Source organism: Lynx rufus, unplaced genomic scaffold, assembly GCF_022079265.1.
Source record: "Lynx rufus isolate CCGP_SWC_20201006 ecotype Redwood Valley unplaced genomic scaffold, mLynRuf1.p SCAF_1, whole genome shotgun sequence".
NCBI classification, from domain to species: domain Eukaryota; kingdom Metazoa; phylum Chordata; class Mammalia; order Carnivora; family Felidae; genus Lynx; species Lynx rufus.
In genome coordinates this window covers 231,407,005-231,431,219 of record NW_025814823.1, presented here as the reverse complement: position 1 = coordinate 231,431,219, position 24,215 = coordinate 231,407,005, and the positions used below count along the sequence as shown (strand labels likewise).

The 24,215-nt window shown below is 54.7% G+C and overlaps 2 protein-coding genes across 3 annotated transcripts in view; both read right to left on the bottom strand.

Annotated features, from left to right (window-relative positions):
• Positions 1–9,704: 9,704 nt before the first annotated feature.
• LOC124522542 (uncharacterized) lies at positions 9,705–17,003 on the bottom strand. Of its 2 annotated transcripts, XM_047094036.1 has the most exons (4): positions 15,586–17,003; positions 13,492–13,738; positions 12,303–12,410; positions 9,705–10,890 (listed from the first exon to the last, which is right to left on the bottom strand). In XM_047094036.1, the coding sequence occupies exons 1-4, from the start codon at positions 15,613–15,615 to the stop codon at positions 10,658–10,660; spliced, it is 618 nt and encodes a 205-aa protein (XP_046949992.1). In that variant the 5' UTR covers positions 15,616–17,003; the 3' UTR covers positions 9,705–10,657. The 2 variants fall into 2 exon arrangements, with proteins under 2 accessions (XP_046949992.1, XP_046949980.1); XM_047094024.1 differs by lacking the exon at positions 9,705–10,890 and having other exon boundaries at positions 11,792–12,410.
• A 228-nt stretch (positions 17,004–17,231) lies between these two features.
• The window catches only part of DAP (death associated protein), a 63,959-nt gene continuing 56,975 nt past the window's right edge, over positions 17,232–24,215 (bottom strand). The window contains exons 3-4 of the mRNA XM_047094048.1: positions 20,138–20,180; positions 17,232–18,545 (exon numbers count right to left, since the gene is read on the bottom strand). Of these exons, the coding sequence (XP_046950004.1) occupies positions 18,432–18,545; positions 20,138–20,180 (157 nt within the window). The 3' untranslated portion in view covers positions 17,232–18,431. The remainder of the gene's footprint in view (positions 18,546–20,137; positions 20,181–24,215) is intronic.

Genomic DNA, 24,215 nt, shown 5'->3' with positions numbered 1-24,215 from the left:
CGGAACAGGCGCGTAGACAGGATGTGCCGGATCGAAGGGAAGGCCGATGTAAATTTCGGTAGGCACGGCTGTGTTGTCCTTTCCAAAGATTCCCGAGAGAGCGAGTGAGGGGATTGGCCCGCCCGCAGTGGACGAGAGAGGCTGTGCCCCTCCCGCAGCAACACCGGCTGCTCCTCAGACTTTCGGATGTTTGCAGTCTGATGGTTACAAAGTTGTATCTCATTTTAATTTTCGTTTCCCCAATTATGGGCGAAGGAGAGCCTCTTTTGATGTGTCTTTTGACCATTTTCTTTAAAAAAAAATTTTTTTTATGTTTTATTTTTTATATTTGAGAGACAGAGCACGTGCAGGGGAGGGGCAGAGGGAGGGAGACAGAATCCGAAGCAGGTTCCAGGCTCTGAGCTGTCAGCACAGAGCCTGATGCGAGCTCGAACCTATGAACCGTGAGATCATGACCTGAGCCGAAGTTGGCCGTTTAACCGACTGAGCCACTCACATGCCACCACCACCCTAGAGTTTTTTTAATGTTTATTTTTGAGAGACAGAGACAGAGACAGAGCACGAGGAGGGGAGGGGGCAGATGGAGAAGGAGACGGAACGTGAAGCAGGTTCCAGGCTCTGAGCTGTCCGCACGGAGCCTGATGTGGGGTTCAAACCCACAAACCACGAGATCACAACCCGAGGCAAAGTCCGACGCTTAACCGAGTGAGTCACCCAGGTGCCTCAAATTTTATTTTTTTTAAAGTAATCTCTACCCCCAACATGGGGCTCAAACTCCCGACTCCAAGATCAAGACTCTCACACTCCACTGACTGAGCCAGCCAGGTGCCCCTGGGTTATTTTCGATGAGACCGAAAACAACTCCTATTTATTTGGGAAATTCAGCCCTGTCTTTCGGAAGTCTGAAGTCTGACACATTAAAAGATCATAATTCTACTCCCTGAAAATCATAATTATTAAGGAGGGACCTAACTGGGAAGTCACATTTTAAATAAAATTGTCCAGGCCACGATGGTGATTGGAGACTATTTGTATTTGTTTGTGGAAACACAAATGAGGTGTGCATGTGTTGGGTAGAAATATTAGTAAATAGGAATATGTACGAGGGATAGTCCTTTAGCACAGTGAAAACCGGGGCGTGAAAAGTGAGGGGGGTGGTCTTGCCCCCGCTGTTTTCCTGACTGAATCTGCTGGGAGACGGTGAAGCCCCAGGTCCCCGCCCACTGAGGCTAAGGGTGCAGTGGGACAGGCCTCGGGAGGGTGCACCCCGGGGTGCCCTCCCCCGTCCGCTGGCTTCCGGAGCAGCATCTCCACACGGGGCAGTCGTGTGGTCAAGTACGTCATCCCCCGAGGATCTCAGGACGGCCACCTGCCTGTAGCCCGGGTTCCCCTTCACCAGGAGGGGTTGCTGGCTCCCCAGGGTCACTCCTGCCCTCTCCCTTGGTGATGTGTTAGCTGGTTTGCAGCTGGGGGGGCGGGACAGGTGGCCTCGGTGGCCTGAAAGCCCCCGGTCTGACGACAAAACAAAGTTCGATGTGCAGACGGCCCAGGTCCTTGGTGAGCTGGCCAGCAGCTCCCGATCCTAGGGGTCACCACCTCCCCACCCCCCCTACATCAGGGTTGGCAAGGTCACAGCCGTGGGCGGCCGCCCCCCAGCACTGCCCACCTCAAGACCTGTTATCCTGCCCAAGCTCATTCTTGGTCTCACTTAAAAAAAAACAAGCAAACAAACAAACAAAAACCTACAAAATGTTAATGCATTTTCCTGGCAAATAAATAAATAAATAAAATGTGTAAATCAGACTCTAACCTGCCTTGATATTTTAAGAGCGGTATTTACAAAACAACACCAAGAAATTCAATCGCGGGGATAGGATTTCAACTTTTCTCTAGCTCTTACTGAAAAAAAGAAAACAAAGGGAAATTTGTCAGCGTCGAGAGCCTAGGTGAGAAGAAGCTGGACCCCGGGAGCCGGGGGGCTCTCTCTGGGCCACCAGAGAGACAGGGGGGTTCCGGATTGTCGGGGGGGGGGAAGTTAGCTTGTAGCGGGAAAGGTTGCAAAGTGTCTTCCCTCCCTGGGCAAAGGAGCCTGGGAATCCCGTCCCCCTAAACTCTGCACGCTGAGGGACCCCTTCCCGACACTCGCTGTCCAGCTGTCTCCCACCTTGCTGGCCACTGGTGTCACCAGCCCCTTCTCCTCGCTCGACCCCTGAAGGCGAGAAGCCTTGAGGGTAGAGGCCACGTCTTTGGGGTTGAGTGCCATCTCACAGCATCTGGAACAGAACTTGGCCCGTGGCAGCTGCCCCAGGAGTATCTGTGGACTGGCGAGCTGGACTCTGGCCTCCTGACTCGGGACCGAGGCCACGAGCAGAGTTCCGCTCTGTCCCTCGGGCGGCGGCACAGTGGACCCAGGAGCGCACGGACCCTGGGTCCACCCTACGCCCTTCTGGCTACAGGGCTCCGGGCAAGGGGCCTGCCTCGTGCTTCCGCGTCCTCGTTTTTGAAGTGGGGACCTTCCTGGTTTGTAGGGTTTTCAGGAAGATTTAATTAAACGACACAAATCGTACCGAGCTCTTTATCAGGGTGTACACGGAACTGGCAGCCAGTAAGAAGTTGTCTCCTTCCTTTCTCCGCTTCAGTCCTCCAGACTCCAGCCCGGGGACAGTCCCAGCGACATCTGCTTTCTAACTTGAGACCAGACTCCCAGGCGGGTGAGTGGAGCTCTCCACCCTGCCCTCCCCCCACCGTCTCCCACATACGTCTGCTCACTTCCCCCGGCTCTGAAAGGTCCTTGACTTCACGGAGGCCACATCCGTGACCTACTGGACCTTTCCATCCCGACGCTGGAAGGACGGCCGGCCGCAGCCGGCACCTGCACCAAAGGCACTTGGGGTCCCCCAGACAGAACCCCTGCATCCCACAGAGGCAGGAGGAAAGAGAAGGAGGCCTCGCTTCCCTCTCCGTGCCTGGCCCCGGGGCAGCCTTGAGGGCTGAGCTGGGGCCCCCATCCCGGAGTCATTCCGGGCTCTTCCCCGTCTGGGCTGCGCTGCCCTCTGAGCTGCTCTCCGTGTCCTCTCCAGAGGTCATTCACAGGGCCGGGGCTGTGTTCCTGGAGGGGGGTGGGGTGAGCAGAAGCCGGGGGCGGTCCCACGCGCACCTCGGGGAGCCACCAGCCTCCTCATCTCGTCTGCCCAACGGTCAAAAATCTGACCTGCCAGCAGCCGCTTCCTGCCGGCGGAGGGGGGAGTGGTATCGCCTCTGGGGATCCGGCTGATGAGGCCGCGCTGATGAGGGTCCTGGCCTCCGACAAGGACCGTGTTCAGCGAAAACGGAAACCAGCGAGATCGGCTCGGCGGTAACCGCGCTGTGGAAAACACCCAGCTTTCCTGGATCCCGCCTGGCTTTTCTCCCGGAGGAGCAGAGGGGGAAGAAGACGCTTGGCTTGCTTAATGAAACGGAGTGACGACATGCAGGTTCTAGGCGGTGCGGGGCAAGGTCTTTGGAGACGGACAGACGGGTCCAGTCCCGGCTTCACCACACGTTCTCGTTGTGAGCCCGGCAGCGCTGGTCATTTCCGTAAAGAAGAGTGAATCTCTGAAGGAAGTCTGCACACCCGGCCTGTTGCCTGGACAGAGTCTGGGGGCCACTCTGAGCACAGGCTGTGCACCAGTTGCCTCGACAGACTGTCCTCAGGGGTTGGCCCTCACTTCTCTGCCTCCACGGCCCCCAGGTGACCGGGAATGCCTCTGGAGAACCCTCGCGAATCCCAGCGGAAGGTAGGCCAGTGCAATCATGGCCTGCGGCGGGGAGGCGGTCAGGCACGTTTGAAAGGCCTTCTGCGTCCTAACAAGCTCCATTAGGAGAGAGAGAATCCGGCCGCAGCTCTTCAGCCCCAGGCCCTGTGTGAGTCCCTGCAAAGGTGAGCTGCCTTGGATCGTGCATGGTTTCCAAGCGGCTGGAGAGGGGCCCCAGCTCCTCGATCTCAGGGCCGCACCGCCAACTGTGGGCAGTCGGCCCCGATCGGTGCTCGGCTCAGCGGCTGCGGTATCCTCAGGGCCAGGAGCAGCATTCCCGGCCATCTGGGTCAAGATCTTTCCAACCACCGTGAGAAGGAAGGAGGGAGGGGGTAGGAGGGTGCCCCCCTCCACCCCGAGAAGTGCATCATTTCTCCCCAGAGCCTGCAGGGGAGCCCCGCTAACAGGCCCATCCTCGGGCCTCCTGGGAGCAGGGGTGCCCCCCGAGGTGGACGGTTGCTGCCAACCTGCCCTCCGACCATCCAGCCACCTGGGATTAGAAAGGCAGGCAGAGAGAGAAGCGGGCCTCTGCTCTCAGTCCCAGGTCCGCACGTCAGCACCCAGCGGTCCTGGCTCTGGCCCGTGCTGCCATCCGCAGCGTTAGAGCTCAGGGCGGTGGAGTCTGCCCCTGCGCCGGGAACCGGAGAACACAGCCAACAAGGTGTTTAATTACTGTGAGCTCCTCTTCTCTCTGCTATAAGCAGGTAGAAACTATGCTGCTTTCCTGAAGGACTTATGGACACAGGATGCTTCAGGAAATCAGGACAGGAGCGCACACGAGGAGCCTGGCTGGCGGTCTTACTGTAGGTGTCGGAGAGGGTGGAAGGGGGGCCGGCCTCATCGAGCGTCGTCCCGGACAACCTTACCCACTCTCCCCAGTTCGGATGTGCTCCCACGGGAACCTCATCCCTGCCCCGTCGTCTCTGGATGGTCTCGCCCCCTTCCTTCCCTCACGCAACCTTGATATTCTATTGCGTCCTGCTCGTATGCCGACCCAGCAGATATGAGCCTGGTAGTGGGCTGGACGAGTCATTTACCAGGCTTGCCATGACTGCCCCAGGGTGCTCCTTCTTCCCGGGAACTGGCCTCTGGTTTTCTGACCTCATGCTTTCCTGAAGCAGCTGCTGATGGAGGTTAAGGAGTGATGTCTCCTCCTTTGTTCCAGGGAAAACGCACTCCCGCTCGGCCACGGTGAGCATTTGTGTCAAACAGGATTAGGTTCAGCTGCACATGGGAGAAAACTCAAGAATGATCATCGTCGGTGTCACTAGTATCAATGACCATCATCGTCATTACGATTCATATCACTGTCAAAGCTTACTATGCTACTGTGGGCCAGGCGCCCAAAAACCCTGGAATAGAAAGTCTAATTAGCCTCATTTTACATATGGGGAAACTGAGATAAGGAGAGGTCAAGAAACCTATCCAAGGTCTCAGGGCTAGTGAGAGGAGGCGCTGAGATATACTCAGTGTGTGCTCTGAACTTTGCTGTTGTGGCCAAAAAATAGTGGCTTAAACACTCGAGTGCTTGTTTTTCTCTAAGCGAAGTCTAGAGGCAGGTTGGGGCTGGCATGGTGGTTCCATTGTCATAGGGATCCAGGCTCTTTGTGTCTTTCTGCTCCGTCACCCTTGGCGACAGCGTCCGTTCCCTTGGTTGCCTCATAATCCAAAGTGGCTGCTGGAGCACAGGCCATCATACCTGTTTTCCACACAGGAGAAAGAGGTGAGGGGCAACAACAGGCAAATCTTCTGGATGATCCAACTCCCTTAAGACACCCCCCACTTGTATCACATTCACCAGAACTCTGTCCTGCGCCACGTGTAACTGTCAGGTTGCAAAACGGAGCTGTTAGAAGTGGGCTCGTTGCTTGTACATCTATAATGGGCTCCATTCCCAAGAAGAGGGGGGAAAGGGCCCTGGGGAGAAGCTGGCATCCCTGAAGAAAAGCGGAAAGGTCAGTGTTTTCCTTCGTATTTTCCGCTCTCGGTCAACTCCCAAGGGGCAAGCAGGGGGTGGCCCCAACCTCTTGTCCATCTGATTTTGGGGGACGCTCACCACTGTAGACCAGCTCTCCCCATCGGCTCTCCTTTCGAGCTCCCTGCCCCAGCCCCACTGGAGATGAGGACCCTCAGCATGTCCATAGGGGGGTCCCATTGACCGCTGGAGGAGACGGGGTCTTGAACTTGGAGTGGGAAGCTGGACTTTAGTCTCTCATGATTTCCTCCCTTTTGTTCTCCGTCTCAGGAGGAATGGGGTCCAAATTTCTCCTAGGTTTACCCATCCTGGGAGCAGGACCCAGCGCCTGTCGGGCTCCGATCCAGATGTTTGGCAACCAGAGGACCTCACTGTTGTTCCTCCCGCTACTGACACCTACCACCCCTGGGATGGCTTCTGTGCATTGGCAGAGCAACGTCTGCCCTCTTCTGTGGGGAGACAGAGGAGCCTGGCCACCGTCTGGGTTGTCAGAGGGTAGGGGATGGATGCAATGTGGAAACGGCAGTGGAGTGTTCTGCTCTTCGAAGATGGGTGATGAAGGGGCGCCCAGGTGGCTCGGTAGGTTAAGCGTCCGACTTCAGCTCTGGTCACGATCTCATGGTTTATGGGTTCGAGCCCCCTTGCGGGCTCTGTGCTGACAGCTCGGAGCCTGGAGCCTGCTTCGGATTCTGTGTCCCCGCCCCCCTCTCTGTCCCTCCCCCGCTGACGCTCTGTCTCTTTCTTTCTCAAGAATAAATAAACCTTAAAAAAAAATTAAAGACGGGCTGTGAACAGCCTAGAGCCTGGTGGTCAGATCAATGTCACTTTGCCACCTTCTAGCTGTGTGAGTGAAGCAAGTTATCTACCGCCCTGTGCTTATGGAATATCAACAGTGGCAGCGTCTACCAGGTAAGGTTGCCGTGAGCCCCTGGCACATGGTAAGTGCTCAGTAGATGCGAGGAGGAAGGTGATGGTGGCGGTGATGGTGAAGATAATGGTGGTGGAGGTAGTGGTGGGAAACAGGTCTCCTTGGATGCCTTTGTGATTCCTGAAACACAGCGTAACTCTGGTTAAGTCTCTAGAGTTGAGACAAAGCAAGTAATAAGTGCTCCGTTATCATTTTCTCATTCTGTTCAGATTACCTAATTGTCCTTGAGGAAAATACTTGTTTATCAAACTGATGCTGGTTCTCTTTCTTAGACATTGTGATGGTTTCTGCCTCCGAGGTAATCATCTTCTGGTTGTGGTGGTGTTTCCTAGGATGACTTTTTGGGGGGATCCTTTTAAGACGCTAAGGGGCTCTATGAGGATAGTTCAAGAACCTATTAAGTTGACAAAAATTTGTTTTAAGGCAGGAAAAAAGTTCAGCTGTGAAACCCACACAAGTACATGAAGGGTTTCATTAGTTATCTTAACTCACTTAGCATCCTCCCGGGGCCGTTAGAGGTATATGACGTGACGTTAATGTCGTCTGAGGGGGGTTCCTGATTATGCTCTAAGGAAATCTGATTTAGGATTATTCTAAACATGGTTTCCTAGGTCCGTTGGTTTGTTTGGGTTGTGATTTTTGTTCACAGGCCCTTTCTCCTCCAAAATCTGCTCAATCTACACGAGTCTGAGAGCTGGTGCTGGTCAGGATGTGGGTTTCTCACATGGGTCCTACGGGCAAGGATGGGTGTTCACCCACCGTGCTCTGCTTTCCAGGTTGCAGGTGCAGAAGATCCAGGGACCACAAACCCTTGGGCTGCCTTTCTGGCTCTGGCCTGACGCCAACTCTGATGTTGGGTAATTCTAGGGACTGGAACTAGGGATGAGTCTTAACGTAACGGAAAAAGCTGCTCGTTTGTGCCGAATGACTTCCGCAGTCACACAGGGCTTCCCCGGTTACTGATGTCACCCTGGCAGATAGGGTTTCTAGAAGTGACTGAACCTGAAAGTCTCTAATCAACTGGTGTACAGAGGCTGAGGCATCATTGGCACCGAAGGTGGAGACTTTTGTGGTCAAGCACGTGACTTTTGCAAATGCCTGTTCCGTCTGGCGCCCGGAAACCTGTTTTCCAGCCACCTTGTGATGTCATCCAGCTCTGCATGTTGTGGCTTAAGAGTAGAACCAACTCACTGGACATCCTCACATCTGAGGGGTAGAAAGGATGTCAGCATCGCACGCATGGAGTTGTGGGTCAGAAGCGGCCGCCTCCCCACGAGGTCACAGCTGGTCTTAGTCCTTCTGTGACAGAGACAAGGGCTTGTGGAGGGTTGCTGGTGGGTGTGGAGGGTGGGGACTCTGCCAGGAGACGGGGACATAAGGTGTGGCCGAAGTCCCGGCTGAAGGAGAGCTTCACCTACACAGCTTTCTCTTCCCTCCACATTATGCTCCGAGGCTGGCTCCGTAGACAGATGCCGTCTTCCAAGTTCACCCTTCACCCCTCTGCCGCGTGTACGGACTCCGAGGCTCATCAGCTTGAGCCATACGAGGTCCATTTTGGAAAACAGGCTGCAGTCATTTGGAAAGAGGTTTCTAGACCTTCTTATGAGAATCTTTAAGTAGCTGAGCCAAAAGCCTGTGTGTCTGTCCTGCCTGTTCCAGGTGAGTGTGCTGAGGGAGCCACGGGGGACATTAATCTCTGCTGTCCTTTGTATCGGTGACTGAGAAAACAGCCGTTATGCTGTGCACGCTCCCTGAAGGAAAGGGCTTGCTTTATCTAAAATTTTCCATTGCATCCAGGAGCGGATCTGAATCAGGGTGGTTTGCTATTTTCTGCTCCAGGGACGGAAAAGCACACAGAAGTTCCAGCTACATTAGCTGCCTGTACCAAGCATGCCCTGGTCACTGAAACACATGTATTTCTTTTTCAAGAGTCCAGGATGAGGGAAATTTGCCTTTAATTATGTAATTTCATTGTGACAAGTCATGGACTTCTAGAACAGGACCATTGAGGTTTCTCAACCTTGGTATTGTTTTTCTTTTGGTTTTTTTTTTTTTTTTTCAACGTTTATTTATTTTTGGGACAGAGAGAGACAGAGCATGAACGGGGGAGGGGCAGAGAGAGAGGGAGACACAGCATCGGAAACAGGCTCCAGGCTCTGAGCCATCAGCCCAGAGCCCGACGCGGGGCTTGAACTCACGGACCGCGAGATCGTGACCTGGCTGAAGTCGGACGCTTAACCGACTGCGCCACCCAGGCGCCCCAACCTTGGTATTGTTGACATTTTGGTCTGGATGATTCTTTGTGGTCGGGGCTGCCCTGTGCATTGTGGGAGTTTGGGTTGCACCCCCCGCCTCCACTCGCGGGATGCCACCCCTAGTGCCCCTCTTTTCCTCCCCCGTCCCCGGCTGGGACATTGCCAAAGGTTCTCTGGGGGTAAGATGGCCCCCCCGAGTGAGGACCACAGTCCTAGAGATAATGAAGACTTCGTTAGTATCCAAGTACATTCTGTGTTCTCACTACATAGAGTCAGGATGGTTCGTTTTTGCCTGTCCTCTTGGCTGGGCCACGGGGCCTAGATATTTGGTCGAACGTTATTTTGGATGTTTCTGTGAGGTTTTGGTTGAGATTCACATTGAAATCGGTGGACTTTGAGGGAAGCAGAGTGTCCTCCACCATGTGGGTGGGCCTCATCCAGTCGTGGGAAGGCCTGAGAACAACGAAAGACTGGCGTCCCTCAGCAAGAGGGAATTCTGCCAGCAGATGGCCTTTGAACTTGAACTGCACTGGCTCTTCTCTGGGTCTCGCACCTGCTGGCCTACCCCGCAGATTTTGGACTTGCTGGCCTCCGTAATCATGTGAGCCAATTCCTTAAAACAAATCTCTTTATTTCTCTGGCTAGCTATTCTATCTATCTATCTATCTTCTATCTATCTATGTATCTATTGCCTATCACCTATCATCTACTATCTATCATCTATCTATCTATCATCATCTTCTACCTATCCATCTATCATATCCATCTATCATCTATATCTATGGTCATCTCCCATCGTCTCCCGTTCTGTTTCTCTGGAGAACTCTAGCTAATACAACTATTGAGGAAATTTCAAGTCCTCGGAGTTTCACAGCTCACCACCACCACCCACTCACCCCTTCTCGACTTCAGGAGCATATGGCCGTAGACGCCTCCTGGGACGGTTATGAAATGCCTGGGATTTTTTGGTTTGGTTTTGCTTTTGTTTTGTATACTGCAGAGGCCAGCAGGATACAAAGTCTCGGGGGGAAAAAAGTTTACTTTGGGGTTTGTAGAAAGAAGCACGTAACCAGCATGGCAGCTGTGACGTTCGAAAAAGCTGGAGAACAGCAGAAGGGCACCGCCGGCCGCTGAGGCAGGAGGCAGATGTTTTCGAACTAATTCATTAATTAAAAACCTGCTGGGTCTGGCGATCTCTTTCGTCTCCTTCCAGGTCCTCCCTCCAGCCCTGCCCTTTCTTGGGGTGCCTGAAGGCGGTATCTGCCCGGGCCGGGCAGCGCCCTCCACTTTGCCGGTGGTCGTTCCACTGTCTCCAGTGGTTTCCACTGTTTCCGGCTGCTTTTGTTCCCGCCGCGGGCCTGCCGCACCCTGAAGCTTGGCTCCCAGTGGGTGCTGGCTCCCTGTGCCCGTGCCTGGCTTGTGAAAGAACCCGGATCAAGGATGGGGAGAGTGTTGTTCGGGTTTGGGCATGTGCTCGTGCCCCCCCTGAGTCGGCATTGGGGGGTCATAGAGCATGGGGTTCTCGAGAGGTCTACAGCAGGGCCCCACTGCCTTCGCCCTGTTTCTTCGGCCTCTTAGTGGTGTTTGCTTTAACCGGGCAGAGTCTCATGGTGTCTCTAGTCTTGCATCCTAAATAACAGCCACCGTGATAGTGATGATAAGTTAAGATCGACTGAGTGCTCACCCCTGTCACACGCACACAGCCTCATCTGGGAAGTTCAGGAAGGTTCCCTTTGGCAGTGATAAAGCCGAGGCCCAGAGAAGAAAAGTGAACTGCGCAGGTACGGAGTGGAGAGTGGCACATGACCTCAGAGGGCCCACGCTTGCTCTGGGCTCCGATGACGGCCGGCACAGCTCCATCAGGGGCGGACCGTGGTTTGAAGAGTGGAGTTGAGGCGGGCCCCCGAGTAGATGGGCATTGGTGCCACCGGCATGCACCTGAGGACGGGACAGGGTGTAATATGGCCCCTGTCTTCCTCCCTGGACCCAGAGAGGGACTGGCACAGGAGGGGATGTGTTGAGAGTGGGGAGCTGGTCTCCCCAGACCAGGCCAGGGCCTCGCAGGTGATCCAGAAGGGCCCAGAGATGGGGTGGGGGGCGGGCGGGGGTCTGCTTCTCTACACCAGGGGAGAGCGCAGGACTCTGGCTCCGTGGGTGCCCCCCATAACCTCTTGTGTCTTGAATCAACCCAATAACACTTGTGAAAGTCACAGGGGGATTTCTTGCTGAAACCAGTCAAGGGGCTGAGCTTTGTACTAGGGAGACATGAGCCCAAACAGAGCACCGGGCACAGCAGGCAGGAGCTAGGGGCCAATGCAAGCCTCCTTGACCTCTGGGTCACGTCTGTCCTAGGGGGTCCTCAGGGTCCTAAGGCTCTACCCCTCCCTGCTGTGCTGATCATTAACCGAGCCTCTCTGGCCTCCTCTCTAATCCCAGACACCGCCTGGATTGGCACCGATCTGGCCCCCCTTTTCTGCAGTCTTCTGTCCCTGCTATCCAAAACCTCCACGCCCTGCCAGCACCGTCTGCCCATGTTGGGGGCTCTGTTCTTTTGAAACTGGTATTAACCAGCTATCTAATGAAACTGGTATCTAATATGACCATAGATGTACCAGTATCAATGATTTTTTCGTATTCTTGCAAAATTGCAAAACCCCTTTCTCTGCATACACAGCGGCCCAATTAGATAGCTGGAGACCTGAGGACCAGAGATGCTAATTGGAGAACTGGATTCGGCAGGGGCAGCACTGGAACCACCGAGTGTGAGCTCTCCCCCCACTTCCACACCCCCCCCCACCCAGTGCATAGCCTGGCACCCCAAGCCTGCCTCAAGGGCCCCTCACCATCTCTTCATCGCATCATGGGCATGTCTGGGCGTGTCTGCTCCAGACCCGCCTCCTTTAAGGCTCAGCTCAGCACAGGACAGCCGCCCTGCCCTCCCCTTTTAAAAAGGGCAGCAGCTAAGCGAAGCTTCTTGTCCCTGTGGGGTTTTTAGATCAGCATTTGCCCTCCTCACAGCCTTTCTTTCTCTGTGGTTTGCATCTTCTGCTTACAGTCACCCTGTGCCTATCCCAACTGCTGGCATCCAGTAACCCCGGGGGTTCCCCGTCTCCCCGAGGATTTCAGCACCCAAGTCACAATCCTCGGGGACTCAGCATCCAAACTGCCCCCTCTAGGCCATCTCATCCTCTCCACTTTCCTCACTTGGATCTTTGCCATCCCGCTGCCTGGCTCCCTCGAATTCCTCTGCCTGCCAGTCCCTCCGGCCATCCTCAGACACCCCCAAGGAGGCCCCTCCATGGCGTCCGCCCCTCGGGCTAGCAGGCGGTGGGGTGTGTTACTGAACTTACCCTCTGTGCTAAAACTTCCCGCGCCCACGTCCGAGTGTTCCTGGGGTCTTGCCTTGTCTGGCGATCGGTGCGATGCCGCGGTCCGCCTCCGAGGCGGTCCAGAGGGTGCTGGTGGACAGCGCGTGGGAAGTGCTTACTTAGCACAGTAACGAACACCCAGCTTGAGTCAGTGGCGACCTTCCCTGGGCGGAGCCCACGCTCGTCTAGCTGGCTGGCTCGTGGGGTGGGAAAGCACCTGCATCCTGTGATGCGTCCTTGGCCTTGGCCCCCATCTCCATCTTGAGGGCAGGCAGCCTCCTCTTTCTCCAGTTCCTCCCCTTCAGGGCTGGAGGAAGCCCAAGTTGGGCTGGAAGAATTCCACTACAGACCCACACGTGTGTGTGTGTGTGTGTGTGTGTGTGTGTGTCTGTGTCTGTGTGTGTGAACCACTCTTTCTGTGGCTCGGAAACAGGTTTCGTCACCTTTAACCCTGTGCATCAGCCACCCCGCCCTTCACCGCCCTATTCTGCACACGACATCCTCGCAGGCTTTCCTGGTGGCCGAGTGCCCGCGTGTGCAGTGCGAGCTTCAGCTGTCCCCCCGACTCCGCGTATTCTGCTGGGTCCGCGTGGGTTCTGTTCCCTGCTCCCACCCCTTCCCGAGCCTGAGCCTCCTGCTCCGGCCCTTGCCTGCACTCCAGCACCTGTGCCATCGGCCCCCGTGGGCCCCGCAGGGGCTTCCTCCGCAGGCACGTTCCAGTAAGTCCCCCGGTCACCGGTGCCGAACGACTCCTTCCCCGTCAAACCTGCTCTCCCGCCAGCTGGGCTCCTTGAAGGCTGCTGCTCTCTGATTCCTGTGAAATCTGGCCTCTGTCTCTCCTCCTCCCAGACACCCCTGCTCCCGGTCAGTGAGGGTGATGGAATCAGTCACCTGCTGACGTAGCTCCTCATCCTCCTCAGTCTCCGTGTCCTGCCGGCAGAACTCTCCAGAACCCATGCCCACGCGGCCCCTGGCTTGCCTCTCTCCGCCTGCCTGGCACCTTGCGCTCACATCTCCATTGTGTCCCCAGCGGCCCGTGCCCACTGTCTCCGTCCCCAGGCCCCACTGTCACCCCCACCCTGGCACCACCACACGCCTCGGCCCCTCCTCGTCGAAGCCCTGCTCAGCAGCTCTGCGCGGAGGCCCCACATGGTCTGCCACCCCCCCTCACCTCTTCTCCATGATGGCACCTGCCCCATCATGCCGTCCAGGCCCCCGACGGCAGCACGGTCCCCTCCTCGTGCCCTCGGCATCCAGCCACGCCTGTGGTCCTGTCTTGGCAGCTCCCTTTCTGCGTGGGATTTCTGTTCCTCGGTCCGGCGAGCACCGCAGAGTGGGGCCCGATGCTGAGGAGGCCGTGGCCCTGGGGCCAGAAGGATCTGGAGTCCAGCCTCAGCTCTGTCACTTGTTAACACGGACTTAAAAAAAAAAAATCATTATCGAGATACATTTCCCACACCAACAATCTGTCCATTGAAAAAAGTGCACAATTCGAGGGGCGCCCGGGTGGCTTAGTTGGTTAAGCGTCCAACTCTTGGTTTCGGCTCATCAAACCAAGGTCGTGATCTCACAGTTTCGTGGGTTTGAGCCCCGCGTCGGGCTCTTTGCTGACAGTGTGGAGCCTGTTTGGGATTTTCTGTTTCCCTCTCTCTCTGCCCCTCCCCCGCTCACGCTGTCTCTGTCTCTCTCAAAATAAGTAAATAAGCTTAAAGTAAAGCGCACAATTCTGGTTTGGCATATTCACAGACGTGTGCAAGCATCTTGTCAGTTGACTTTTGAGTATTTTCATCGCCTCAGGAAGAAACCCTGTTCCCTTTGGCTCTCACCCACCTCCCTGTCCTCCCTGCCCCCACCAGCCCAAGAGCCATTGTCTCTAGATATTCTCTCGTCTGGGCCTTTCCTATGAACGGAACCACATAACACATGGTCTTCTGTGGCTGGCATCTTTCACTGAGCATAATGTTTTTCTTTTCATTTTTTAAAGTTTATTTTTTGAGAAAAGAGAGAGAGAGAAAGCACAGGCAGGGGAAGGGCAGAGGGGAACAGAGGATCCAAAGATCCAAAGTGGGTTCTGTGCTGATAGCAGGGAGCACGATGTGGGGCTCGAACTCACGAACCGTGAGACCATGACCTGAGCCGAAGTTGGATGCTGAACTGACTGAGCCACCCGGGCGCCCCTGGTTTTCAAGGTTCGTCTGCCTTTAACCTTTTTATGACCAAATATTCTGTTGTACAGATATACTACGTTTTGTTTATCTTCAGTCGATGGACATCGAGGTTGTTTGCACCTTTTGGCTATTAAGAACAACGCCACTAGGGGCGCCTGGGGGGCTCAGTCGGTTAAGCGTCCAACTTCAGCTCAGGTCATGATCTCACGGTTCGTGAGTTCGAGCCCCACGTGGGGCTCTGTGCTGACAGCTTGGAGTCTGCTTGGGATTCTCTCTCTTTCTCAAAAATAAACATTAAAAAAAAGAATCGTGCCGCTAATAAGTGTTTGTGTACACACATTTGTGTGGACGTATGTTTCCATTTCTCTCCGTGGCTGCAACCATTTCACATTCCCGATAGCGCTGCACGAGGGTTCTGATTTCTTCACATCCTTGCCAACACCTGCTGTCCTTTGACTTTGTTGATTTTAGCCTTCCTAGTGGGTGCGAGGTGGTCCCTCACTGTGATTTTGATTTGCATTTCCCTGGTGACCAATGATCCCCAGCATCTTTTCATGTGCTTGGTGGCCATTTGTATATTTCCCTTCGACAAATGTTTGCTGACAGTGGCTTTTGCCACTGGGCACTGGGCTTCAGTCTTCCTGTCTGTGAAATGGGACAGCCACCACCGATGGAAAACTCTCATAGGGAAGAAGATGTGGGATCTGGAAGCATGTGGCTCTGGCCTGAGGACATGGGCAGAGACAGCTGCAGCCTCACAAGCCACGGGGACCAGGGGACAGACAGCCTCCTGCGGCTGGAGGCACCAACCACACCCACGCCTCTCCCCTGCCTCCTGCAGACGGGCTTTGACTGCTCCCTGGCCGGTAATCTGCAGCGGGTAAAGCATTCTTACGGCTAAGTTTATTCAAAAAAGTGATTTACAAATAGATAGCCAAACAGTGTGAGCCGGGAGGGAGGTTTCTGGCTTTTCAGCACACGGTTGATGCTCTGGGTTGAACTGTGATTCCCCAAAAGCTATGTTCAAGTCCTACCCCCCAGCATCTGTGAACACAGCCTTATTTGGAAATAGGGTCTTTGCAGATCAAATTCCTTACCATGAGGTCATACTGATTAGGGGGAACCATTCAGTGGTTCAAGTGTCGAAGGACGTTGTTCAATGATGGTGTCCTTAGAAGAAAGAAATGTGGACACAGATGCACAGAAAAGATGTCCACGTGACGACGGGGACAGAGATTGGATTTATGCTGAACCAGCAACGCACGCCAAGGAATGCCAGCAGCCATCAGAAAGGGAAAGAGCTTCACCCAGGGCCTTCCCAGGGAGCAGGGCTGGGCTGACATCTCGATTTCAAGCTTCTAGACTCCAGAACCATGGAATAATAGATTGCCATTGCTTCAAGCCAGCCAGTTTGTGGTATTTTGTTAGGCAACGACGTGGGGAAAACGTAGGTCACAATGATGTTAATAATAAAGGCCTGGGGACAATTCTGTCCCATGTTGGTTGTGTGTTTTGCATTTCTGTCCACCAGCGTTTGACAGAGCCCGACTCCCTGCCCGGTGACGCTAAATACGTGAGACCCTCATTTTGTTCCCAGTCTCTTAAGACGAATGTGCTAATGCAAACAGCGGCTCCAGAGGGGACACGAGGGCTAAGGAAAGGCCAGGCTGGTTGGGAGATGCGAACTCTGGCCTGTCAGATGCCTGACACTCAGGTCCTCACCTGAGGGAGGAGGAGGAGGCCCCGGGTGGGGAAACTTCAGGGGACCCTCCCGGTTCAATCCCAGGGTCTACCAGTTGTGCTCTCCTCCTCCGCACAGGGTTCCCGGCGACCTCTGGAGAAAGGTGAATGTCTTTTTCACCAAAAGCTGCTCACAGCCACCCCTGGGCTTACTACTAATTCCTTCTTAAGTCTGTCCCGAAGGGCCTCCCTAGCATAGGGCCAGCTGCTGGGCTCAAGTAATATGTTTTAATCAGCTGCATTAAGCTTTCCCATTTTCAGACATTTTAAAGTAGCTGATGAGACTCAAGGCGTCAGCCGTCCAGAGGGTCGACTTTGTGTCTGGGCAACAGTCTGTGAAAGTATCCATGACGTGGGCATGTGCCTGATTCTAGTGAAAGCGTCGGGGAGCCCCTGTAAAATGTAAAAGAAAAAAAAAAAATCTCTGAAATATAAGAAAAAACAAACCATGAGAAGAAATGCGGGACTTTTATTGCAATCGTGAATAATCTTGAGGTTAACAATTGAACTCATTCAGGAAAATATTTTGCGTTTAATGATTTAGAGCCCAGGGCTACATGACAGAAGTAGCTGAAAGTACACGAGAAAAAATGCACCTTGGGAAACAGCCCGGCACCCGGGGCCGCAAAACGAAAAAGTATCAAGGAAAAGGATGCGTCTTAATTTCTGTAGCAGACGGTACAATGGTCCGCCCAGGCCTGACCCGGCCCTGGGAGGTGGCTGCTTACTCACTGTGCTCTGCGACATATGCCCCCCACCAGCCAGCTCCCCCCCCTCCACCGCCCTCCCCCCCTAGTCTGCAGCCCTGCAAGCCCGATGATACCAACATCTCCGCGGCTAAGAAATACTAGATGTGATGACAGGGGACCCTGAGGGTTATTCGCTGGCCCTCAGCAAATCAGCGAGCAGAGAAAGCAAACCTGCCTTTAGAAGGTGAAGCAGCGCTGGGCTCCCCCCTCAGGGAAGGGCGAGGGGCGGGTCTGATGAGGTCACGGTTCCCAGCTGGCAGGTGCGGCTTTGGTAAGGACATCGGGCGGCCGGCGGCGCTGGCCTCCGGCAAACACGGCCGTCGGCGGTGGCCGGTCAGGGCCCGGACGGCACAGCATCCGAGTGGACCGGCCCTTTGGCTTTTCGGAACAATAAAGCACTCGACCGCCGTGAGCCCAAGAGCCGTCCAGGGCCGCTCCGGGCAGGAAGGACGCGCTGCAAGAGTAGGACCGTCCGGCTCGCGCAGGTGAACGGGCCCGGCAAACCGCACGCGGGCAGAAGAAACTCAGGGCAGTGGGATTGACAGGTGTTTTCTAGCTCACGTGGAACACGGTGTTTCTACCTTTTTCTAGGCAGAGTTTCATCTGCTCTTTCCACAACGCTCTTGCTTTGGTGTTCCAGAACTAGCTTTACGTCTACTCCTCCACCGGTCGGTGGTCACTTCTAGAACTCAAAAGCGGCTCTAGAGGGGATTACGAGAAACGCAGGTTTGCCTGATTGCCCCGCTGGAGGCGGTCTGGATCGGGGCCGTGCCGGGTTTGGGACGCACACGGAGATCTCATTCTGGAGCTGTTCCCTTTGCACAGACGGTCTACGTTCTCCTTCTCCAGAAGGTGGCTCCTGGGATTAAAAAGCCATTTCAAAGACGGGAGCTTCTCTTTGGCTTTTCCCAGGAGTACCTGGTGTCCCCCTACAGCGACCCCCTGTCACACGGGAAGGAGAATTCAGTAACGCTGGTGCCACTTTCAAAAGCCTGCCTTGCCCTGCCTTTCTGAAACGCGCCCCTGTGATTCCGAAATGCGTCCCCTAGGTGTTAAGACCCGTTGTCCTGTTACTAAAAAGCATGAAATGGTCCACTTTCCCTCCAGCCTTAATCTCGTCCTCCCAAATCTGCGCCCTCGACGACCGCTGACGTACAAGTAAAGCTGGGCTTTGAACACTTCACTTAGGTCTCGGCAAGTTCTGCTAAAGGCACGTACAGGGGCACGCTGACCCTCAAACGACATCAACCAGGACTCCCTGCAAACGAGGTTTGGGGTCAGATCCTTTCTAGTGTCAGACACGGAAATTTAAGGCAAAGGACGGGGCACTTCACTTTGTCTTAGATTTCCCAGGGGAGCAGCGGGTTGAAGAAAACGCCAATTGTCTCTGCCGGGGAGATACCAAAGGTCGGGATATCGAGGCACTGCTGGTGGGGGCGCTGGGGCCTCGCCGTTCACTTGCGAGGCTGCTGGATGTGCTGGGTTCTCGGGGAGGGGTGCTTGTCCATGGAGGCGTGGGGCTTCTGGTGAGCCACCTGGGCGGCCGCCGGTGGGAAGTCTTTGTCGCCCTGTCAGGAGACAGAATGCACCAGCTCACCAACACTGAACAGCGGGGTAACGCAAGAACAAAGCCCCCGACCCCACGTCCTCTGGCTTCCCCGTAGGGTGGGCAGTGGGCTGGGGAACCTGCTGGCAGGTAGAAGGCTGTCTCCTGGGACCGTGGGGGTCCTGAAGCTGTCTGGGGTGCTGAGGGGGGCACCCAGAGGGTGACAATGCTGTCTGCCCCCCTTGCCGTGAGCTCAGGTCTCCATACGACTCGCTCAGGACTAAGCCGGTATTGGGTGGCTTTCTTCTGCGAGAACTGTGACCTCTACATCCAGGGACAAAACAGAACCAAATCCAGTGTCCTAATTCTGATCTGCTGCCACGGCCGAGTCAGGGCACTTGTTGGGAAGGAGACACAGCCAGGGCAGGGCTGAAAGCCGTGAGATGAAGCCAGATCCAACCTGCTGAGTCTCACAGAAGGCACCCGGCTGTTTGTCGGGGAGGAAATGCCTTCTTGAGACAACAGTGCATGTGTGATGGTGGCTGGGGCCCAGACCACGGCAAGCAGGCTGGAGCCCTGATGTGCAGGGGCTGAGCTGTCACCATGGGGTGACTCTGGCCTTGTGTCGGCATTTAATTTTCTTTTGTGTATTTGAGGAGCCACCTGTGTGTCCCCCGGGGTCCTGGGGCTCCGTGGTGAGCTGTGTCCAGCAAGAGCATTTTCTTAAGTCCTCACGTGCTAAGGGCTCGGATGTACTATGAGCCACAGGGCTATGGTTGGCACTGCTGTGCCCTCCCTCAAAGGAGAGTGTGCTGCTGGGTCACTAAAGGAAAATGTTGGGGGACACCTGGGTGGCTCAGTCGGTTAAGCACCCGACTTCGGCCCAGGTCTCGATCTCGCGGTTCGTGGGTTCGAGCCCCGCGTCGGGCTCTGTGCTGACGGCCCAGAGCCTGCCAGCCTGCTTCGGATTCTGTCTCTGTCTCTCTCTGCCCCTCCACTGCTCACACACACTCTCTCTCTCCCTCAAAAAATAAACATTAAAACAAATTTTTTTTTTAAAGTTGGGTTTCACCAGAAGTGGGGCTCTTGAAAAGTAAAGGGTGCGACAAAACCCCCGTGAGTTTAGTCTGGGGGCGGCAGACATTTGTGGTAACGGGCCAGACAGTAAATATTTCGGGCTTCGTGGCTCAGCTACCACGGTAGCAGGAAAGCAGTGTAGACACGCATGAATGGGTGTGGCCGCGAGCGGCTAAAACCGCACCCACGGCTAAAAGGCATCCACGGACACCGGGATGTGAATTTCATGTCATTTTCACGTGTCACAACAGCTAACTCTTATTTCGATTCTTATTAAGTCTTGTTTCGCTGGGGAGCAGCCGACCCTGGTTGAGTCGAAAGAGAAGGGGGGGCACGAGGAAGGCGGGGGGCAGGCAGCTCCGGCTCCTCTGTGTGAGCCCTGCTGGCAGTGCTCGCCGCACAGTGCTCGCCGTGGAAGCGCTCCACGGACACGACACAGCCCAGGGGCCTCTGGGCCCCGACAGATGAACGAATGGGGTCTAACAAAGACAGGAGGAGTCCCACAGCGCACCGAGGGTTTGGCGGAAAGGCTCTTACCCGGGCGATCACACCGGAGATGAACACGGTCGGTTTGGGCGGGCTGCAAGACAAGAAGGGAAAAGGCGATTTCAGGGAACAACTCACAGAAGTGGAGGGAGGCAGGCAGCACGAACTGGAGGAGGTGGGTTTGGGGGAGTGTAACAGACGGTGACCCGGGAGGAGGGAGGAAGGGGCAGCCGACCTCCTCTAGTATCGCATCCCACCCCCCGCTGGCCATTGGGGCCCTTCTCCCGAGGCTGAGTTCGGGCAGGAGCGGGAGACCAGCAGGCAGCAGGTGAGTCCTGTGCTTTCTTTTGTTGTCGTTCGGGGGGCTGTCCCCAAACTGAGGCTAGGGGCAAGTCCAGGTGTTTTTGTTTCAAGAGACGATGGACACAGGTGCTTCCTGAGGCAGGGAAGAAACAGGGTCGCACTGGGCTGAACTCGGAGACCCCCACCAAGGAGGCATTCTTCCGGGGCCCTCGCAAGGTCTGCGGCTTCTCTCTGGCAGCTTCTAACGGGTGAGATCCCAGGGCCGATGCAAAAGCTCCTGGCCCCTAGGAGACCCAAGTATTAAAAATGCAGGGTCCTTGAGAAGCTATTGTCATTTCTTAACATCTCAAGTCATATTGAGCTCGCCCACCTGTCTGCAAGACTGGGGAGGTGGGGCACAGGACCAAAGCAGTAACTGTGCATTGCTGAAATGCAGACAAGTTCAAACGTGCTGAAGTCAGTTGTCATTCTACCAAGTGGAAATGATCGCAGTTAATAGATGGATATCCATCCTGTCTTTCTGTGGACAGACACACTTGTTTTCGTATTAAACTTCTTACAAAAGAGTCAGGTTGTTTTCTGTATTTGGGATACGCCGAGCATACTTTCACGTTAGCATACACTCTCCTGTGCATTTTCAAAAGTGGCTGCACGTCATTTAAAAGTGGCTGCCATCATTTAAAAACATGAGAACACAGTTCCAGGGAGTACACAGGTGTGCAACCCCTGAATGCCTCCACCAGAGGTGAGGGGACCGGGGAGCAGGAGGTGAATACAACACCAGCCTGGCAGGGAGAGGGTAACGGGGGGTGCGGGCGGCTCCGGTGGGTGGACAGCCTTGCTGGGCAGACAGAGGGGGGTCCATCCCGTGAGCTGCCCAGCTCGCCTCCCACCTGCTCTGCCGGGCATCCTGGGAAGGAAACCACTTGTCTTAGCTTTGCTTTGCCGCAGGCAAAAGTCCCAGTATTCGGTAAGTTCACTGTTTATATCCCTAACAGTTGAGCTAAAATACCCCAAATTCCCCCAAGTGATTTCTGTCACTTCAGGAGACTAAGAAACTTCAAGTCTTACTAAGCAGCACAGAAACGTCCCCTACGTGACTGGTTTTCTTTCGCTTTTGTTGTGTGCTTAAATGGGTTGATTTTTTTTTTCTTTTATTACACATATGATTTGGCTACAGGATCAATAGCCAACCAGAGATGAATGAGTTCAACGCAAGTGTGAGTCCCCCACGTAGTGTATTTGGATTCTAACATTTCATAAATGTTTTAGAAAGGAATATGGTCCTGGCACCATAAAACTTTCTTACATTTTGAATGTTCCTTTAAAAATCTAGGAAGAGGGGCACCTGGGTGGCTCAGTCTTCGGCTCAGGTCATGATCTCGTGAGTTCGAGCCCCGCGTCGGCCTCTGTGCTGACAGCTCAGAGCCTGGAGCCTGCTTTGGGTTCTGTGTCTCCCTCTCTCTGTGCCCCTCCCCTGCTCGTGCTCTGTCTCTCTCTCGAAAATAAGATTAAATAAACATTAAAAAAAATTAAAAATAGATAAAAAATAAAAATGTGGGAAGAGCCTAAAGCAGGGACGGTTCCATTTCGTCAACTAATCACGCGCCATCACCTTCCAGGGAGGCACCGCCATTGTTTTGTACCAAGAGCGTATGATTGCTTGAATCATCTCCACTTTTCTTGGTTTTGTAACCTCAGTCAAGGCTCTTAAAGGCAGTAGAGACAGCTCCCTCCCCTCAGCAAGAACTGGGTGAGAAAGTCACCCACAGAGAGTGAATCTAGTCAGAGTAAATACACAGTAGAGTGGCTTCCCTGGTCCAAAGTGAGCCCCAAAAGGTGGCCGAGGAAGCGTGAGCCGTTATCTATATAGAACACGTATGCCCGGGCGTCCGGGTGGCTCCGTCGGTTAAGGGTCCAATTTCAGCTCAGGTCATGACCTTGCAGTTTTTGCGTTCGAGCCCCACATCGGGCTCTCTGCTGGCAGTACAGAGCCTGCTTCAGATCCTCTGTCCCCGTCTCTCTGCCCCTCCCCTGCTCGTGGTCTCTCTCTCTCTCTCTCTCTCAAAAATAAATATTAAAAAAAGCCCACATATGCCCTCTCTCTCTCTCTCCCTGTCTCTTTCTATACGTGTATGTATACATTCGTTATTGAAAAACGGACAAAAGCAGACAAGACAGAAAGTTAAAATCACGTGTAATTCTAGCCGACTGTGTGTATAAAACACACAGATGCACATTTACGCCCCGAGCCAGACTATAAGGAAACTGCAGCGACATCCGCAGGTTACGCTCCTGGGGGAGTAGCACCTGGTTCTGGACAAAGGAGGTGGCCTGTCGCACGCAGAGTGCCAGCCTGCAGTGGGTCCCACGTCCTGAACCCTTGGAACGCCCGGCCCCCTCCGGACGGCAGTCCCTGCCCGTGGCTCCTGGGATCTGGTCATCGGCGCCCGCTCCCCTGTGTGCGTGGAGGAAGGGTCTCCGGACCCTAGGAGCCCCATCACGGGGTCCCACGCTTCCACCCGATGGCCCCCTGACCCTCCTCCGAAGTGCCCTTCAAAGTCTGGGTATTTCCATGCAGGTCGGTCCCTGTGTGTCTCCCACGTTAAACACGAGGGTGGGTTCCAGTCCTTGCCTTGAGAACATCGCGGGACATGTGTGTCAATGATCCTAGGAGGTCACTAATGGCCCTGGTCCAGCCCCAGCATCAGAAAATGCACGTGGAGGGAGGGAGAGGCCGTGCCTGGAATCTGGACTCCCACAAGCTCCCTCCAGGTGAGTCTCTCAAAGAGACCTCCCCTCACGACAGTAGAGCGTCCAGAGTGACTCTGGGGACTAACAGAGACCCCGGAATAAGAGTGCCCCCAGCCCGGCTCACTCTCTAGGGGGTGTGCAGGGGCTGTGGGCACAGAACCTGAGGATGTGCAAAATGGCACTCCCCTCGCCGACCCCCGTCTTCCGGAGGCACCTGCGCCTTGACGAGTCCTTACTTAAGCTGTTGGGCTTTAATGGCTTGCTGGATTCGGCTCATAAAGGGAAAGTGTGTCCGTGAAAAGCAAGCTGGACTCAGAGGAAAGAAATACGCTCTGAGAACAGTCTGGGCGATGGGTGGAAGACAGCCGGGTGCTGGTGGCTCTGTACACCAGAGTTTTAAAAAAACTTTTAATATTTATTTACTTTTGAGAAACAGACAGATTGGAGTGGGGGAGGGGCAGACAGAGAGGGAAACACAGAATCCGAAGCAGGCTCCAGGCTGCGAGCTGTCTGCACAGAGCTGGATGTGGGGCTCGAACCCACGGACCACGAGACAACCACCAGAGCCAAAGCTGGACACCCAACGGACTGAGCCACCCAGATGTCTTACGGCATGTATATTCCGTACGAAATGGCTCTTGAGGGTTGCAATGGAGGGAGGGGAGTTTCTGAAACATTCTGCTGAAATTCAGGAACCACCTCTGGTTAGGGGTGAGAAGAGGGAACAGGTGACGGGCGCATATACCCCACGGCCCCTTTGGAAAGGAATCCGGAAACGGTGGGCAACCCAAATTGCAGAAGTAAACATTAACATTCCATATTAACAGAAATATTACAAGATAAGTAAATACTAAAAAATTCAAAACTCAAATATCCTCTCTTCCAGCCTTTGGTTTTTGGTGTTGTCTTAAGAAGTACATGGCACCGATCGTGCCCACGCGTATCACAGGCTTCTTGCCGGGCGTACCGGCGGGCACGGGCCCACGGGGTTGCCGAGAGAGCTGTGCAGGGGTGAGGGGTGTGGCCCAGGGAGCCACTGAGGCCACACCACCCCCACGTCTTGGCCACGGCA

What these genes read in the sequence shown, in the direction of transcription:
- LOC124522542 (XM_047094024.1), bottom strand. Translation starts at nt 15,615, where the DNA reads ATGGTTCCCCCTAATCAGTATGACCTCATG. An exon ending in CTAATCAGTATGACCTCATG is followed by an intron (nt 13,739 to 15,585) that starts GTAAGGAATTTG and finishes TTTTTTTTTAAG; the next exon opens with TCCGTGTTAACAAGTGACAG. An exon ending in GGTGCCATCATGGAGAAGAG is followed by an intron (nt 12,411 to 13,491) that starts GTGAGGGGGGGT and finishes GCTGTCCACCAG; the next exon opens with CACCCTCTGGACCGCCTCGG.